The sequence below is a fragment of the Scheffersomyces spartinae genome (assembly GCF_019049425.1).
Source record: "Scheffersomyces spartinae strain ARV_011 chromosome Unknown scaffold_6, whole genome shotgun sequence".
Lineage (NCBI taxonomy): Eukaryota > Fungi > Ascomycota > Pichiomycetes > Serinales > Debaryomycetaceae > Lizanozyma > Lizanozyma spartinae.
Window position 1 is genome coordinate 284,363 of NW_025065053.1, and position 19,287 is coordinate 303,649.

Here is a 19,287-nt window from a genome sequence, read left to right on the forward strand (position 1 = left end):
TCAATATAAAACAAAATAAAATAAGTGATCCCCCCGATTCGATTTATCTTCTTTCTCCTTCTTATTTACGGACAACTTCCCATTCGCCATCGTTTGAATCTTCAATGCTCAAGTTGGCAGTGGCTGATTCCAATTTCTTTTCTCCCTCGGATGCATTCTTTTCTATGTGTTGTTGTTGATCTTGTTGTTGTTGTTCTTCTTCTTCATCTTCGTCGCCTTCGATACTCAAAACACCAAACGAGTGAGTTGGTTTATCCTTCTTCTCCTTCTTTTCAGAGTCTTGTTGTGTTTTATTAACATTGTTGGTAGTCTTTTGTTGTTGTTGCTTTGGTGGTAATGCTTGACCTCTCTTGCCCCAGTCAAGACTGTCATCCTGTTTCTTTGGAGTAGAGTTGGTGGTTCTAGGAGTTCTGTTGGATCTTTCTCTGGGAGGTAATGATGCTTGAGTGCTTCTAGCAGCACCCCAATCGAATTCTGGTTCATCCTTCTTTGGCTTACGTTCCCCTCCAAATTGACCTCTATTGGATCTTTCTCTAGGAGGTAACGAAGCTTGGGTATTTCTAGCTGAACCCCAATCTAAATTGGGTTCCTCTCTTGGAGTTCTGGGTTCACGTTCAACACGTTCACCACCTCCAAATTGACCTCTATTTGATCTTTCTCTAGGTGGTAATGTAGCTTGAGTGTTTCTGGCTGAACCCCAATCAAATTCAGGTTCATCTCTTCTAGGTCTTCTTTCCATTCTTTCGCCTCCTCTGTTGGATCTTTCTCTTGGAGGTAAGGTATGACTACCTCTAGCTGAACCCCAATCTAATTCAACTTCTTCTGCTCTGTCTCTTCTAGAAGATCCACCAGTACCACTGGATCTACCACCTCTCCAATCCATGTCAAATACATCTTGCTTTTGAGGAGCAGCAACACTAAGATAGATCTTACGGCCATTGAATTCAACTCCACTGATATCCAATGCTTCTTCTAACAATTCTCTGGCTGCGAGAGTAACAAAGGCAAATCCTTTGGGTCTACCAGACATTTGATCCATAGGCAACTTAAGATCTTCAACAGATCCGGGAGCTTGTAAACGATCTTCTAAAAATCTAGATAATCCGGCTTCGGTCACTTCATATGGTAAGTTACCAATTCTAGCACGATAAGGAGGAGCATCAGGAATTGGGTATTCTACGTGTTCTCTTCTTTGTTCTTGGAATCCACCTTCAGTGTTTGAAGAGGCATGACCACCACCAAACCCACTGGATCCAGAACCATAATGGGATTGGGACCCACCAGAAGTACTCGTGTTACCAATGGAAACGGCAATGGAAGAGATATCAACGTCCTCATCGGCCCATGAACCGCCACCAAGGGTGTCATCGGCCAAAAAGGATCCTAAGTCCATCTTGACATTCTTCTTAGGAGGAGCCATGATTGATACTGTGGTTTTGTATGTCTATTTGTTGACTATTATATCAAAAGTGTCTGGGCACAAGTCTCTGGACACTAATTGGATTAATGCTGCTATTTCTGCTGCTTATGGATTGGAGACACCTAACTAACGTTATCTACAATTACTGTGGGCTTTTCAACTGGATAGTATCACATTCCTTTGTACGCCATCGTCTGCCTCCCGTACACACTTGGTGGTGAAAAATTTTCGGGTAGTCGTGCCCGGACGCAGTGGAAGTGATTGCTCCTGATAATTAATCGTTTACTATAGAAAACATAAAATAAATAATACAATACGCATGCACTAGAGTTAATAAAATTGAATAGATAACCGTTCAATTGGGCCCAGGTGTGTTACTTGCATCCGAAAGATCAACTTCCAAATGTTGTGGTGAGATATTCATCGTAGAATTATTGGCTGAGGTCGCTGTTGAGTAATTTGTAGTCCCACTTGCAGCATTTGTCGTGGTACCACTTTCTGTCTGATTAGTATTGTTAGTCGCAGTAACGTTATCGCTGGTCCTAGAACCATAGTTAGTCGTACTATTAGCACCGTCTGTCGCAGTACCATTAGAATCGTTTGTTGTGCTACCATTAGAATCGTTCGTCGCGGTATTAGCATCGTTTGTCGCAGTACCATTTCTTGCTGCAGCAATGGGATCAGGAATGGGATTACTCTCTCTGTATTCATGGTATAAACGAACAACTGTCCAATTGAATAAATCCAGATGCTTAATACCCATTAATTTCCACCACACCCGTTTGTAAAGTGGTAAATATTTCTTGTCTGCCACTACGTTCGCCCTAGCTTCAATATCCGTTCGCTGAATATTTTCGTCTGCCAAAATCATTCTTGCACGTTCTTCGGTCGAAATCAATTGTTGAAGAATCGAACGGAGAGTTGGATCGTTTCGTACCAATTCAATGTCAAACACAGGTGTATCTTCTTCTTCGTTATTATTATTGGCAGTAGTGGTAGGCGTAGTGGTGTCATTATTGCCTCCATTGCCAGCAGTATTGGCACCTCTATTGCTATTAATTTCATTATTGTCCGCATTATTAGTCGACCTGTCACCTCTGCGAGTATGACTTTCGGCTTCTTCGTTTGTACCTTCGGCATCACCATTATAAAAGTAGTCACGCTTACACATAGGACAACAAGCTCTCCGTTTCGTCAACCAAGGATCAAGACAATCTGAATGGAAAACATGACCGCATATTAAACCTCTAACTTCGTCATCATCATCATATAGTTCGAGACAAATGGCACATGAGCCACTTGAAAAATGCAATTCCAGCATTTCAATGTCATTGCCAGATTCATTAGTTGTTTCGTTCTTGGAAGACAGTGCGATCATGTTAATTTCTCCAAGATCAAGTTCTTCCAGAGTCAAAGCACTTTCATCAATCACTGCAGATCTTCGTTTCATATTGTTAGCACTACTACTGGCAACAGTTGCAAGACCCTCAGGAGTATCCAGGGTTTGAGTTCCAACAGTTGGAGATTCCAGATCTTCCTTTTCTTCATGTAAAATCCCATTCAAATGATTCTTCAGAGTATCTTTCCCACTATTCAACCAATCCTTATAAGCCTTTTTCGGGAACAAGTTTTCCACTTGTTGTTCAGTCAATTTCGCCATTCTTGAGAATCTACCGCCTCTTCTTCTTCTTCTTCGCCGTTCAAAGAGTCTTCGCTCCCAAAGGTCCGCATGAATGAAATGCAGTCGAGACATAAATACCAACTCCTCGTCCGTATAATCTATAACTGAAGACTGATACCCCCGACGACCGCTGGGACCTTGGAACAAAAGTCCATACGTTAACGGATAAATGTGCATCCCATATCTGGACCGAACAAAGTACCGTAACGTGAAGAATAAAAAGAGACTGGCAATAACTCCACCAACTGCTAAGGCAAGGAAAAAAAGCACCGTCAGCGGTGTATTACCTACAAATGAGCCTTGGTTGAATCCACCACTGTTTCCGGAAACAGTGGTTTGACTGGCTTCAGGCTGTTTGGAAACAGGCGTGGCGACCGTGGTAGTGGTTGTCGTTTGTGACGGTGAGCGTAAGTTAGTCGATAAGGGAACGGCAAAGGGTAACAGCGACGTCACTATTTCAATTAATGAACTCATCGTTGCCAATGGCGAAACCAGTCAGGAGATATACAATGAGATGGAATTAAAAGCAAAATGACACAAGTAAAATATTCTAAACCTTTGCAAGCCAACGTCAGAACCAACTAGACAACGATATAAAGGAGGTGTTATAAATATATAGATATATATAGATATATATATATCTATTATATATGAATGAAGGGCCCACTTACTGGAGTAGAGACTGACCACGGTTATAATCACACGGTTATGTTCGCACGGTTACAATCTAGATTTCTATTATAAATCAGTGATCCCCTTAGGAAGTTAGCAGAACAAGGCTATGTGGTAGCGCTGGTTGCGAAGGGTTTGTTAGTAACTGGTTCGACATAAAAGTCTATTGCTATTTCTCACAGTGTGTGCAGTCGGGTGTGTCCACAATCTATTATAGCCTATAAATGGTAGGGCTTAAAGGTGGGGTTAAACAGTTCGGAAAAGCCGAAGAAGGTCAGTCCAGATGATGGAGATAACAGTCAAGAGGTAGACAGACAGATTTTAAACGAACGTCTACATACTGTACCACATCATACTACCAGAACGTTACTAGAATTACACGATTGTCGTATAGAGTTGTATAGTATTCCGTTTGGTTTTATTTTGATGGTAGAATTAGTTTGTCGTGGTGTACAGCAATTCATAATGGGTGGTATTGCTTCCGATTACTTTAATTATTTTCAGTCCACTTGATTTTTTTTTTTGCATGATCTAACGCATTTGATTGATGCAGTAATAATTGTTTGTTTCTGTACAGTGAGGATGAGATTTGATAGTCGGGCTTAGTTCAGTTAGAGGTATTTTTTGTAGGTAAAGCATAGCCTAAATTCAGTTTAGCTGGTGTCCATTATCTGATTAGAGAACGGATGATTTATTGCCGCTTTAATGGCGCTACTTAGATGTCCGTTCATTACTATGGGAATGTCCAATTGGATCATGTCCTGCTCATGTCGTCTAGCATGTCGTGTGCACTTGCGATAAATCTGTCACTCCAGAAGTGAGGCTGTTGCCCATCATCTGCGTGTGCGTACCACTAATGGTGTGCGGGTGTCCTGTTCAAAAGGTGAAAAATTTTTTGACCATTGGACACCATCCAGCCTACAGTTATGTCTTGTGTACATAACATACATTGAAAGTTAAAGTAAAAGCTCACTTAACATATACACGAGTAGAATCAAAAGCTCTATACTTCAAATAATCAAAGAACATAAGAACGTTCTATATTTAAAACATTAAGACAAAGTACTTGTAGTCAACAAACAACTAATCACTCTTAAGACTTAGGAGCTTCCTTTTGGGAGACAGCAGCTTCTTCACCCATAGCGGTCAAAATGGTGACCAACAAATCCTTTCCTTCGTCAAAGTCAGCTTGGATCTTTTCACCCAATTCACCTTCTGGCAACTTAACGTCATCCTTGGTGTCACCGTCTTGGGTCATCAAAGACAAGTAACCGTCATCAATGTCCAACAATTGGTATTCGGTTCTTTGGACGTTTGGGACTTCCATGTTGTGGGTAGATGGAGACAAATCTTCCAACTTCTTACCAGTGAAGATATCAATGGCAACCAAGTGAACCTTGGCGTGACCGTGCTTACCAGTCTTGGAGGTAGACATGTCAACAATCTTACAAGGTCTACCCTTGATAACAACGTGACCGTTCTTTCTCAATGCAGAACATTGCATTGGGAAGGTCATAGCAGCACCTGCATCAGCGGTTTCGAAATGGTGCTATATTGAAGTTAGTATTAATTCATTGATCTACGACGCTCTCAGCATCAAATGTCAGCGTCACGCCAACCAGCAACCAACCGATCAACATTCGTTTATCGTGGCGAGTGTCGATCGAGAAGCCATCAAAGATCCCAGACACGGAATCAAACTAAAAACATACGTCTTCGTCAGCCATGGTGAATATTCAATAAATGTATGGAGGTAAGGGAAGGAAGAGAAAGAAGAGAAGGAGTAAAAAAAAATAGCTGAAAAGAAAAGGGTGAACAGAAAATTTCTCACGCTGTAAGCAGGAACAAAGTCAGAATGTACAACAAAATACTATACGACATTTGGGAAGAATGTCGTTCACAATTAATGGCTGTGAAAACGCAGCCTACTCTTTACGACCTTCATTTTTTATGGTTGTCCATTCTAATATACTATACGGTGGTAGCCTTCGGTTACTATATTGCTTACTTATATTACTGGCATTATTAGTTTATTCATACGTGTATCTAACTATTGACCAACCTAACTACTGTGTGATTGTACAGTTTTGGGAATCCAGACCAAAGGGTCGTGCCGTGCCTTGTAAATTGTTTTGTGTGGTTCCTTTTTGCCACACACGACCCTTGTGAGAAATGGCTGAAACCCGGTTGCACCAGTTACCCGGACATATAACCTGTTCTCACCGTACCAGTTCCTGATCCCAGACGATTACTAGTTAAAAAGAAAGAATATAGCATCAACTGAATGGCAGACACAGATTTAATCTATGCAAAATGGATCCCAAATCAGCTCCCAAAACTTATTTTCCATCCTCGTGCAGCAAGAGCGTATGGTGTCCTTAGCTGAAAGGGATTGGCATGTAATATCGTATCAGCAGTTTCACACCAATCGATGTTATCATCAAATTCTGGTGCGTGTTCACTGATTTTAGTATACTCAACAAATTGCTCCCTACTAGCCAATTCCGTGTTATCATCCACAGTCTTAACCAACACTATTGCTGTTCCAAGGCTTTCCACCCAAAATCCATATTGATACTGTTCAGTGATATTTCTACTACCCATTCTCAAGCCCCACTGTAATAAGTAGCATATCATATTTTGATTCAAATTTGTAATTAGCTCAGGCAGCGCTGCCAGCACCCCAGCAGTTAACATGATTATTAACAAATCAGTTAAACGCATACTTATTTCAAATCCTCTTCTTTAGATTTAAACCTTCAAACAGGAGCCTTCAGAAGTTAATAATGTAAAAATTACAAACTTGTCTATATTCTGCAAAAAACCCCCGCAATGGTTGAATGCATGGATAGGGTAGTTCGTGCTATTTATACCGCATATCAGCGCTACGAAAGCCACAACATCTTTATCTCCCCTTCGTCTGGTTGCCGTGGAAAATTATCATTGGATCAGAACCACATAGATTGTGCTTTTTGTGTGATTTTATTTCATGAAATTCCAAGAGCTTTCTAATAGCTTCAAGGCTTAGGGAATTTTCAGGCAACCATTCTCTTATCAAGTGTCACTTCAGGAAAGCTTATATATTTTCTTAAGCGGGCGAAATTGGTATACACGAAGATTGTCAAGAATTTGAAGTATTACTTAAGTAGTGCCTAAATACTTCGCTGTCTAGTTATATGCAAATAAATTCGGTTGGCAGAATGATGACTGAAAAATTGTGAGATCTGACGTCAGAAAAACTTAGGGAGTAGAAGACGTGGTGAAGGCACGAAAGAAGGTTGTAAATGTGTAAATCAGTCCTCGAAAACTATAGGGTGTGAATTAAAGCATGAAAAGAGTCTGGGGGATGGGGACTACAAATACGGAAGAATTCACCAAATATATAAGATATTGAGGATACCTAATCGAAAAATAAAAATTAGTGGCACAGTACTCAAGTTGACTGAACTGCTTTCAGTCAATGTGTTTGTAAACGTGGCAGTAGCGGTGATAACAAAAGTTTCTTCAGCGCTCTTTACTGGTTTTCCAGCAATGATGGTGAAAGTTGCAGCGAACTCACCGGTACCAGTTGGTTTCCCAATTAAGCTAATAGTAACTGACAGTTCAGCGTAATCAAGAGGTGCGGTAAGTTGGAAGTATTTGTAGGTGTGCAGAGATGCCAATGGAGTAATGTGGACGGTCTTATTCTCATAGTTGGCAGTCAATGAATTTGACCATTCAAAGGACTCATTGGTGGAAGCAAAGACGCTTGCTGACGTGATCCTACCAGGAAGTATGGCATAGAAAAGTGGAGAGATGTTATGTTTATCTCCTAAGACAGAGGGTCCAGGAAGTTCTGATGAAGAACTAGAGCTACTAGGTGCATCAACCAAAGATGAAGATGCAGCACCAGAAGATGATCCCCTAGATGAAGATTCAGCCGTGTATGACCCAGCAGCTGATGATCCCACAACCGAAGATCCAGTAGATGAAGAAAATTCTTAAAACTCACCAGATGACGATTCGGCAGTAGATGAGGCAGAAGGTGAGGCAAAAGGTGAAGCATCTTCAGGTACGGATGACAATAACCCTGAGCAAACTTCCAAAGTGGCAGTTTTGGTAACCATAGAGGTTTCAAATGATGTTTCAGGTGGTGAAACTTCAGCAGTGGGCTCTGAAATAGCTAGAGAGCTATTTTCTGTTAATGTGGGCGAGATAGAAGCATTTTCTGCAACTGTGGTAGATGTAGAAGCACTTTCTTCTGAAACAACAGTAGAGACAACCAAAGTGAAGGTGACGCCATTTCTCTTAACTAAAGAAGTAACATTAGCCACCACCAAGAAAGAAGCAGTATAAGCACCTGGAGTTACTGCACCACCTGATAATTTGACTGTGACGGTTTCAGAGTCATCAATGGATTGAGTGAATTGGAAAAACCTAAAATGAGACTGAGTGGGGGGAACGTTGTAGTAATCAGATGGAACTAACTTACCATCAATGGACACTTCAGTCAGGCGCCATTGGATCTGTTGACTAGCAGCGTAAATGTCAAAGGGAGAATATTGACCAGGAACAGCCATGTTGAAGGAGAGATCCCTAGATGGTACCGTCAGGACTTGGAGAAGGCATGATTGTTCCGGTAGCTTGTCCATGAGATGAAGTCCGGGTAGTGGATTTGGAGCTTGCGGCTGTTGTAGAAGAATAGTAAACGAAAATAGGCTCACCAACCGAGGTTAGAGTCGTGGCAGCAGCACCACCTAACGAAGTTAGGGTTCCTGTTTGATTAGTTGGGGCACCAGAAACATGCGCGGTGGTGTATGAAATAATTGCAACCAAATTAATCCAATGCATTGCTTTAGGGTGCTATATGAACAATAATACAACAGACAGACAGACTAGTGGGGCACAAGTGGTTTAAATACCACATTGAGTACGACATTCATATGATCTACTCATGCGTTGAAATCCCATGATGAAATATTAACTCCCAGACTACAAAACCGGGCAACTAAGCCACCTGCAACCACTAAAGAATCGAAACGGGCATGGTGACACATACGCACCGAAACATCCAGCTGCATGTTGAAAAAATACTAGTTTGTAGGGTCGTGAGATATTGTGTCGTAGGGAACTCCTATCAGCGAAAGCATAGGATGGAATTTCCCTGATATAGAGATTGAATAAGGCTGGTCCTCGTTTCGTACAGCTATAGAAGAGCTCCATCTCATATTTGACAATCGTTTACTCTAGGTGAACATCCTCAAATGGTAATTAATCAGACAATAGACTAAAGGTTTTATGATTACAGTATTCTCCGTATTTTCTTTAACTACGAAGGAAACTTACTTCTTTAATCTACATAATACATTATGATGTGCTTATGCAATACCAATGCATGCAAATTCATGCCGACAGCTTTCTACTGATTGTATAATTATAAGAGTCTGTTTAAGCAGTAGACAATCATAGGTGTTATTTTAGCCTCATTTAAAGCCCCCATAAACTGCATATACTAAAAGTTAGGCGAGGTACCGTGTGTTTAAACCAAAGGTTTAGTAGATCACACTTGAATATCCAAAAAGAAACTGAAGAAAATCCTCGGTATTTAAACCAAGCTTGTTACTTGCGTCGCAGCACCCATGGATTCTACATAGTACACCATCTATCTATATTTCCATTATGTGAACTCATATTAATATCGATTCCAATTCTGATGCTACTTGCATAAGCTGATAAGTTCTTTGTATCATAATATGATCTGGCATTGCGACAACTTGGTTACGGGTAGGAATGTGTCATGTCTCCTAGGCTTATCATCTGCAACATATTTGTGACAAATTTGTTCCACAACTCAACCTTTTCTAGTATTAATATACACCTTCTTGAGTCTGCATAAGAAGTGATCCAAAATTGTTTCAACAATAAATATCGTATATCGTCGATGGCCTTTACCTGCAGACTTAGATTTATTTTGGGGCTGAATTTATATGCAAGCAGGTACATGTAGCTAACTAGCATATTTTGTCTACTATAATGAAAAAGATGAATATATACCCCAACAGAATAATAATTGTATTAATGAGAGTAGTTCTTTGCTTCATATCAGTTTGGAATATTTATAATGCTAAGTGGGATTTTAACGTATTGCTAATAGAGAGGCAACCATAAAATGCCACAACAGTAAACGATGTAAACCGAGCGATGATAATTCACATTAGTGCGCTTTTTTACCACACCTAAACCCTATGTGTAAACTCCCTCAGTGGGTTTCAATTCAAACTCCGACTTTAGTCATCCCATCGATATCTCACTTTAGTAACCACAGTGATAACTAGGCCAATTACAAAACTTTTAGGCAATCTATTTGATCACTTTGCTATAAACTTTTAGGCAATCAATTTGATCACTTTACTATGAACTTACTGTAAATGGAATCAAATAACATACATACTAAACTTAGCACTAAATGACCCTAACACTGAAAATGCAAACGCATTCCCAGATCTACGCATTTTACCTTTCTGTCAAAGCCACAGCATGTGTTGAAGTCAATTTGTAGAACAGCATAAATATTTACATATGCTTGGAATATGTAGCTAAAACGCAGTTACCACTTCATGTCTGCAAAGGTATACGCTAAGAATGTAACGCCGAATCAAGGAGCAAGGGATTTATCTATTTAAAAGATCTCAGCTTGTACTGAAGGTAACTCATTCTACCCAGTTACATCTTTGCTGAATTGGTACAGTCACGTCATTTGTAAGGCAATCAACTACAGAAATCACCATACTGGTTAACGACAATTCGATTAGGGACCAAATCCAAGGCAACTACATATCTGCTGAAGAGGTTACTCATTTTCTTACCTTAGAATGAGCCATTATCATCTAGTTTTTCGTTTGATTTCAAGCTACCGATAAGTGCGTCGTCGTGTTACTGCAAATAAGTAAGAAGATCTTGCAGTGCAGAAGACTTGCGCTTTTTCTATAATCAACTGTACCTTTTCTTCTACTGCATTTTTGCACCCAACCATTTAACTTCAAATAAAAAGACTATTTGAAACCCACAGGTGCAATCGTTTCAGGTTGTAGATCATGTTTGTTTCCAACAATCATAACACATTCTGAAAAGCAGCAATTAGTAAAAACTCTATTGTTGTTGGTTGTCGCACAAAACAAGTTCTTGAATGACTTGCTAAAGATTCATCAATATCAAGCAATATGACCAAAATTGTAGCCCTTCAAAGTTGTGGGATCGTGAACCTCAAAGCCCGATCAAAAGCATGATGCAATGTTATTTCCACCAGTTTAGTAACTTCAAGTGCTTCTCTGTAATCTTAGCTGGCCACACAAGTCTTAGTCCTTTGTAGGCCCTAATTCTGTGAGTCTTGCTTCTCTTTTCATAATGATACCTATCTTGGTCAATTATAATCGTACAAAGCACATGAGTACATTGATAATTATCAAGTAATTCTCGCCTAACTTTAGTCGTGTCATGCCCATATTACGGCCTGTAGCCTCTCTTGGTATGACTTATGGAGTCTTAAAGTTCATTTTTGAATGTATCTCTTTCATTGCTCTTTCCTGGCATCTTCTGTGCCGTTAATTGTGGATACTTCACTGTCATCAAGCTGAACTCCTCCATCTTCCTCTCCTTCTGTTTTAAGAGCACCGATAGCCGTTTCGGTTACAGCAAGACACTCGGAAGGCAGTTTCTCTGTGTTATTTGCGCTGGTTGACTTAGCAACATCGGTGTCACTTGGATCGCCATTTACAGCACTGGTTGCTGCTTGAACTTTTTCCAATCGTATTTGTTCTATGACTTCCTGCCATTTCGTTAGTAACTCCTGACACTTCTCGTGTAACTTAAAACTATCAGGATATTCCAAGTCTTCATCCTTTAAAATACATTTCAACACTTTGTGAATCTTGGTGACTTTCAACAACTCTGTAGTAACCGGAATATCAGCTAATTTGTGCAAAATCAATCTAGCAACTGATAATTCGTCAGCAGATGGAGGTGGGAAGTCTCGTGGGTTAGGAGGAGTATTAGCTTGGTTTCTTTGTATTAATGATCGTTGTAGCTTTATCCGGCAAAGCCAAAGTTGGTGTTGACGTTCATCAAGTTGTTCCTTATCATTAGATCCATTATTCAGACTGCCATTGGTGGTGAGCTTTCCCATATCTTTACTGCTACTTCCCTTTGCTGTGTTGGGAGAAGAGCTTCTAGATACTCGGGTTGATCGCTTGGAGATCTTGCGATTACTTTCATCATCCTCATTAATTTGGTTAATTACAGAAGGGGAATGCGATCGCTTTCGTGATGGTCTACCCCTTTGTCTTCCGTTTGATTTAGAAGACTCGCCATTTCGAGCTTCGTCTTTTATATTTCTGGATCGTTTCTGGTTGATATTCTCCTCATCCATAGGGAGATCTTCGTCCAATTCGTCATCCCCTTCGTTTGCGAGCTCCTTTCCGTCTTCTTCATTATCCTCAGTTTTAACTTGAGCCAGATCTGCTTCGTCCTCATCTTCTCCAAAGTCTGCTGTTTCCTCTTCTTCCTCCTCTTCTTCATCATCATCTTCTTCGTCTTCTTCTTCATCATCTATCCCTTCGTCACGATCTTTCAACCTCTTCATGAAAATCTCGAATTTCAATCCTTCTGCTGCTACTAGGGCATCATTCACATTTAAGGTACGACCGCTTCCTCCATTGCTATTCAGTCCACCCTTTTTACCCTTTTTCCGCGACCCATTGCCCAGGGTTTCTGCCAAAGGTTTTATTTTAAGTAATCGTTTCTCTAATTTGTCTGGACTTAGCACTTCAATTGACTTCTCATTCATCCAATAGAAATCCCCATCCGGAATGAAAATAACACAGTACTCCGTCAGTTTCTTCTTTGCTTTGAGTACGGCTGGAGGTATCAATTTCGTGGGCATCACAAACGATGGCCATGCGGGCCAACCCAGCATTTTAGCTAGCACCAATTGCTTTGGTTCAGCTTTTAATGTCTTTCCTTTTATAGGTGTCATCAGAATCGATATTCTTCTGTATTGAATAAGTCAGATCGGAGATAAATAACAGCAAAAAATTATGTCCGAAAACAACAGCAATATCTTGTGTCCGACAACAACAGCAGTATCTTATGTCTGACAACAAATACTGATGTGTCCGATTACCTGCTGTGTATGCTGTGTCTGCCTGTCTGTAGATCAGACACTCACTCAAACAAGACCCGTTGGAAGCTGACACTGAAATATACACGTGTTCCAATGATGAGTCTCAAGATGGATCACACTCTGATCTTATTGATCGCTTGTGTTCAATAAAGAATTTAAAGAGAATCAATATCAAAAATTCGACTCTCAAAACAAATCCAAATGAACACAAGGTTTTTTGTGTCGTGTAGCCGTTGATTTGGCGCTACCATTATTGGTGTTAGGGGTGAAGACGTGGGGGCATAGTACAAAAGTACTGTGGTGATACGATAAAAAAGGCTTGATTTGAAGTAGGTAGTGTACGTGGTTGAAGTTATAGTGTAGTTGTAGTGATAGGCAATATAGTAGTGTAATGGAATGATATGTTGAACTTAAAGCATTTGTGAAATAGTATTATCGCTAATAGTCTGGTGCTTCGTAGATCGTTATTCAGTTGTAGTGAGCTTTTCTACTGGGGTCTACAAAGTATGAAAAAAGTAAGGTTCAAATTTGGTTACTTTTTGTTGGTTTGTTGAGCAAAGTTTCAGTAATCATTTGGGTACAATTTGAATCGATTTCTTACAAAAAAACACTCAAAACTATAGAGAAGAAATAGAAGTAACTTCAATGGTGGTTTCACTCTACCAGTTACAGTAAGGTGTAGTCCTAAAGCATAATTAATATGAATTTTCGTTGTGTATCGTTATCGGTGATGTCCATGTTACGTGACATTGTTTCGTTCCGCCACGACACAAATCTTCCAACCGACCTAGGCAAACATTAAGTACACGGATGTTTTCTAAAACTCGCATTAGATTAGCTGAGATTACCACAGCTCGCAGCTCGTATCACATTAGCACATCTAATTAGCTGAAATCACCACAGCTCGTATACATTAGCTCGTATTGCCGTAGCTCATTACCTTAGGTCGAACTTTACTGAACTCTGTGCATTATTTCGACTGCCTGCACCACGACCCAGTCTAAATTGAACTTTGTCGCACGAAAAAAAATACCAGGAAAAAGTTGCGATACCTGACGTCTTCATTTGGCACGAAGCGAACCAAATCTGTCACTCAAAGTTCTTTGCTCTGCACGGCCAACATACCATAATCTTCTAATAATATCTATAACTAACATTAGGAGGTCATGAATCATTCTACAGAAGACCAGCATCAGAATCCGTTATCGAGTAGTGGCATGAACCCTGGAAATAGAACCGGAACCCAGTTGCAACCGCAATTCTCCACATCCCCAACGGTTCCCCTACAATATTTGCAACAACTTCCACCTCCACCACCACTGCAAATTATATATTCCAATAATCAACAGGACCAAATGGGATCTCATTTGCCGGCTATATCGTCGTATACATTCCCTCGACCTCCAGAACAGGCTCCAAATCCGTCCTTGCTTTCTGGCGTTTCAGGCGATCCTCATCTTCACCCGCATAATAATCTGTCGACCAATGCATGGAAACAAACCTCACCAAATATTATTCCGCCCGTCCAATCGTACTCTTCCTTTAATCCCCAAACAGGAGTGCTCACCAACGCTTCTAATGACACATCAAGAAGCTCGTATGGTCAGGTATTGGAACCTACTGATTTGCAGCCTATTCAGCATAATGTTCACCCTTCTTTCGTTCCACAGATCCCTGTCACAGCGATGCTCCCAACAGGAAGTAATCCTCATGCGTATCATCAGTCGATTGTACCGCCAATTTCAACGTCGTCCCTTCCACAGAAAAGAACTCAATTACCATGTCCTGAAGACATCGTGCTGTCTTTAAGACAACATAAGAGACTTAAAATAACAGATGACGAATCAATATACAATGAAAAATTCACTCCAATGGCTCACACTGCTCCTTCAGACATGATACCCATAATCCCCTTGAAAACAAGCATATATGACTTCTACACTGATTTCCCAAAGGTAACAGATGTGAAAGTCCATGAACAGGTCCAGAACATCTTATACCAGTTCCCACCGCCATACCCTCCATCCTCGTCATTGTTAGCCACCGCTGCTGGTTCCGCTCCAACGGCTGAAGATTTCAGACATCGGTATATGACTTCATCGGAAGACTCTGGTCTGGATAATAATGCCACACCTAATACGTCTCCTACTTCCACACCCAGGGTTAATGCAAAACAAATACCCTGTCTCGAGGGGGGAATCTATGTTCCATTTATTTATCCCCCTCCACCTATAATAAAACCATCTGAAATCCCATATTCGTTATCGAAGTTCAGAGAAAGCATAGAGTTACTGCAGCAAAATGGGAATAATAACAACAATGTACTTGTTCCATCAGAGTACCCAGAAATTGCTCCTTTACCTTTTCCTCCTTCTAATTACATGCCATATCCAATCCATTCGGACAAGGGACCACTTACGCCGCCAGAGGTAGTTGACAGTTTCTTAGATGCACTGAAATATCTTCCTCGGGTTGATATGATAGTGGCCAGTGCCGCAGGGTCCCTTTATGAGTTGCTTAATTCTTCGCCCGATCAAATATCCAACCTAATTGCCAAACAAGATGAACTTCGCCGTAAAGAAGATGCAAGAGTTTTAGGTGAAGAGTTTCTGGATGATGATAGTGTGGATGATCATAAGGATGACGCAGAGAAAACCAACGAGGGAGAAGACGAGGATGATTATGCGTTTCTTAAACATATCGATTATCAAGATTATTATCGTTTGGATTCCGAAAGAAAACCTATATTTCCGTGGTCTAAAGACTCCGTTGATAGTCAGGTTGTTGTGAACACTATTCCATCAGACTATGCATCTACAACTAGTATTATAAGTGATTCGAGAAATGGAAGGAACGACGTAGTAAGTAAAGGGGCCATTGAAAGATACAACCCATTTACTACAACCGAAGTTAAGGAGATAGAACTTGACAGGAATGTTGCTTCTTACCCTGATTCCATTAAAGAGATAATTCCAAACATCAATAGAGATATAGTTTCTGCAAGTGGAAACTTCTTCTTGAGAAGACAAGCTGATTTAAAGGATGCTTTGACCGCTGTTGAGTCGTTTACAGAAGAAAAGAAACATCAAATATACCAAGAGAAGAAACTTGCGTTACTTGAAAAGTTATCAACATTACGAAAGAGTAAAATCAAGTTCATCGCTGAAGAGGGCGATATTATGAACGAGGAATTACAGCAGAAGTTGAATGACATAGGAGTCGAGAGAGATACTGAGTTGATAAGACAGAAATTAGCTGATGATTATGAAAAGTTGAAATGTTCGTTACAATTCTATCAAGATTCAAATAAAGCTTATAAGAATTTGAATTTGATGATGGTTAATAAGCTTCAGAAGTTAAAGAATTTTTTTGAATACCAACGCAAGATTCTTAATCTGCATTTAGAAGACAAATCGAGCGAGATATTTGATATCAAATCCAAAGAAAGCTCTAAATTGTTTTATGGAGTCAACAATGATACGGATTATGCCCAAGTAATTAAGAAAGCTCTCCGCCATAAGTCAGAAAGCGTTGAACCGGAAGAAGAAGATTCTTTTATATTTGATAACGAAGGTGGTGCTCCTACAGGATACAGCGCTTCATTTAGTCCACAGGATTCCAACTTATTTAAAGATCCACATTCAATTTCAGATACTTTACTGGCGAAATCATCGACTGCACTTGTACATGATTTGATGCCATTAATTACACCTGCTGAGTTCGATTTAATTACTGGAGATTTACCCAATCAAGTGAAGAACCTCACCATGAAGTCCAAGTCAGCTGATAAGATAAGCAAGTCTAATCTCATCAACGTTAAACATAAAATCTTCCAAAGTGCACTTTATGATCCAATGTACACCAGTGGCTCAGACAGTAACACGTCTGACTTTGCGGCCATGGGTACAGGTGTGATTGATAGACTTGTTTTCAATGCAGCAGCAGGAGACATGACAAATTCTGGTATGCCGCAATCAAGTAATGTTAGCACTGGGGGAGGTAGTGGACCGGGACCTACAACGCCAAAGAGACGAGGTAGAAGAGCAGCTGCATCACTGTCGAGCAATAGTATGGGCCATTTGGCGCCTGGTGGTAGCAAGTCGGTCGAGGATATTGATGTTAGTAAGTACCTGGAAGCATTACTATTAGCTAAGATCATGAAGCATTTCCAAGGTCCTCAAATTGCCAAAGGAAATGAATTGAACGAGGATTTGGATGCCATGGGAATTAATACGAGATGGCCTGTAAAATAATTAAATACATACATGCATAAATATGTATAGAACAAGTACACATTTATTTATAGAAAATGTCCACGGCCATTTAGAACAAGTAAACATGTATATATGTGAATAGAACAAATACACACACATAACATTTCTATACACATTATTATAGGTGAGACAAGTACACAGGTAAATCAATTAAATATAATAATACTAAAAACAATAGAAGGGAACAAGATAAAAAGAGGCAATAAAAATAAATCAGTGTCTTTATTATAATTCCTCGAATTGAGCATAGATACCGAGCAAGACGTTAGCCAAACCAAGAATGGTAGGATAAGTGCCCAATTCATGGATGAAGACATTCAAGTTGAACAAATAAGACGTCCAAGAGTGCTTGACATGCGAAACGAGTCCCTGATACACGTAGTCGGCGGTCAATTCCAAAGTCAAATCTTTGATAAAGTAAATGATCACAAGACGAACAAGGTTGAATGTAAAGGGATCATAGTCGTATCTGAAGCTTGACAAGTTTGATTCGTCGTCGTTGATGATCACCAAACGACTGGAGAAGTTGACAAAGTACGAAATAAATAAGGGCAACACAACAGTGACACCAATCCACGAGAGTAAAGTGGAGTACACAGTGTAGTCACCAAGGACAGTCAAGTCAGGGAAGGGAATGGAAACAGTCCTCAAATAAGGTATTAAGGTCACCAAATATGATTTCACAAATAAGTTGTTCTTGTATATGGGAACAAACCTGATGTGGGCTGCGGTGAAGTAAGCCAATTCCATCAACACTAACAAGTAGTTCAAGGTGACGACTTGAGATAAGGTTCCTCTTGCCTTTTCAGGCAACGTGGTGATACCCACTCTGTCTGTGAACTGGTAGAACTTTTGATAAGTGGATTCACCAAACTCAACCAAAGGGTCCACGATCCATTCCTTCAAGTCGACCGGAGGGCCTGGGGTGTAGTCCTCATCGTTTTCATCATCTTCGTCGTCATTAATATCTTTCTCTTCTCCTTCTACGTTGTCGTCGTCTTCTTCATCGTCTTCTTCATCGTCTTCTTCTTCTTCAACTTCGACTTCAACCTCAACCTCTTCTTCCTCCTCCTCAACTTCTTCGCGTACGACTGGTGGTGGTAAGTGGTCGTCGTCCGAGTCGCTCGTGGTAGCGTCGGCATCGATTTGAGGATTGGCGGTTGGAAGACTGATTTCTTCCGTTACTGGTGGTGGCAACTCCAACAACTGTTGTACGGTGGCTTCACCATCTTGAGGATGACTGAGGATATAATTGTCCAACTTATCTGTCAAGATCTTCTTGGTGTCCTTAGTTACGGTATGGATATCCAAAAGCTGTGCTACTCTCGTGAGGTCGGCTTTCTTATAGCCGGTGTAATCAACAACCATACTGATGTGTAAAACAGTATAACAGTGGTGGTATATAAAGCTATAAGTAATTGGGTGCCAATTGGTGGTAGTGCAATTGGTTGTTTATTTTGGTTGGTGTTGTTAATTATATAATAATTTGATCAACAGATTTTCCTCGTTCGAATTTAATGGGCAGCGCCTTCTGTTTGGTCGAGATATTTGTTGAAATCAGGAAATAAGGCAGAATAAGTAAACAAAACACTTGAAGAACAAACTTGCAAGTCACTTCAGCACTCTGGGGAACCTGGAACTGCACCAATACATATTGGGTTTCAGTTTCCAGAAACGAATTTGTCGGAAATAATAACAAAGGTTTGTTGGAGCGTCAGTTACAAAGGGCCTCTGACCGACGTGGGATTTTTTTTCGTTCGATTCATTTACGTTTTCGCTGTAACCGGAAAGTCGCTCGTGTCTTCCAAAAGGGGCCAAGGACAAAACATTGAGTTTGTGGTAAATTGGAACAGAAATGCTGGGGAACGGCAAGGAGCAGATCCATCCTTGGTGTAAATGAATGCAATCAATTGGATGTAATCATATCATACTTTTACAGCGCCACTAGATATGTTAAAGCTTTAATTAATACATTTAGAAACATACATATACATACATTAATCACTTACATATACGTACATGTAGGTATACATATACATATTTATACATTCACACATTTATTCACTTACATAATTCTTAGCAA

At 40.2% G+C, this 19,287-nt stretch overlaps 7 protein-coding genes across 7 annotated transcripts; 1 reads left to right on the top strand and 6 right to left on the bottom strand.

The window, feature by feature from the left end:
* Positions 1-61: 61 nt before the first annotated feature.
* Positions 62-1,420, bottom strand: TIF3 (Tif3p; the record flags this gene model as incomplete). Its single annotated transcript, XM_043195028.1, has 1 exon — positions 62-1,420. The coding sequence occupies one exon, from the start codon at positions 1,418-1,420 to the stop codon at positions 62-64; it is 1,359 nt and encodes a 452-aa protein (XP_043050225.1).
* A 355-nt stretch (positions 1,421-1,775) lies between these two features.
* On the bottom strand, positions 1,776-3,575 carry KQ657_004356 (uncharacterized protein; the record flags this gene model as incomplete). Its single annotated transcript, XM_043195029.1, has 1 exon — positions 1,776-3,575. One exon carries the CDS (start codon positions 3,573-3,575, stop codon positions 1,776-1,778), a length of 1,800 nt encoding a protein of 599 aa, XP_043050226.1.
* Positions 3,576-4,866: 1,291 nt separating this feature from the next.
* ANB1 (translation elongation factor eIF-5A) lies at positions 4,867-5,500 on the bottom strand (the record flags this gene model as incomplete). Its single annotated transcript, XM_043195030.1, has 2 exons — positions 4,867-5,322; positions 5,486-5,500. The coding sequence occupies 2 exons, from the start codon at positions 5,498-5,500 to the stop codon at positions 4,867-4,869; spliced, it is 471 nt and encodes a 156-aa protein (XP_043050227.1).
* Positions 5,501-7,753: 2,253 nt separating this feature from the next.
* On the bottom strand, positions 7,754-8,332 carry KQ657_004358 (uncharacterized protein; the record flags this gene model as incomplete). The annotated part of the gene is made up of 1 exon (XM_043195031.1): positions 7,754-8,332. The coding sequence occupies one exon, from the start codon at positions 8,330-8,332 to the stop codon at positions 7,754-7,756; it is 579 nt and encodes a 192-aa protein (XP_043050228.1).
* A 2,990-nt stretch (positions 8,333-11,322) lies between these two features.
* On the bottom strand, positions 11,323-12,723 carry KQ657_004359 (uncharacterized protein; the record flags this gene model as incomplete). Its single annotated transcript, XM_043195032.1, has 1 exon — positions 11,323-12,723. The coding sequence occupies one exon, from the start codon at positions 12,721-12,723 to the stop codon at positions 11,323-11,325; it is 1,401 nt and encodes a 466-aa protein (XP_043050229.1).
* A 1,373-nt stretch (positions 12,724-14,096) lies between these two features.
* On the top strand, positions 14,097-17,183 carry FGR47 (Fgr47p; the record flags this gene model as incomplete). Its single annotated transcript, XM_043195033.1, has 1 exon — positions 14,097-17,183. The coding sequence occupies one exon, from the start codon at positions 14,097-14,099 to the stop codon at positions 17,181-17,183; it is 3,087 nt and encodes a 1,028-aa protein (XP_043050230.1).
* A 246-nt stretch (positions 17,184-17,429) lies between these two features.
* Positions 17,430-18,572, bottom strand: KQ657_004361 (uncharacterized protein; the record flags this gene model as incomplete). The annotated part of the gene is made up of 1 exon (XM_043195034.1): positions 17,430-18,572. The coding sequence occupies one exon, from the start codon at positions 18,570-18,572 to the stop codon at positions 17,430-17,432; it is 1,143 nt and encodes a 380-aa protein (XP_043050231.1).
* Positions 18,573-19,287: the final 715 nt, after the last annotated feature.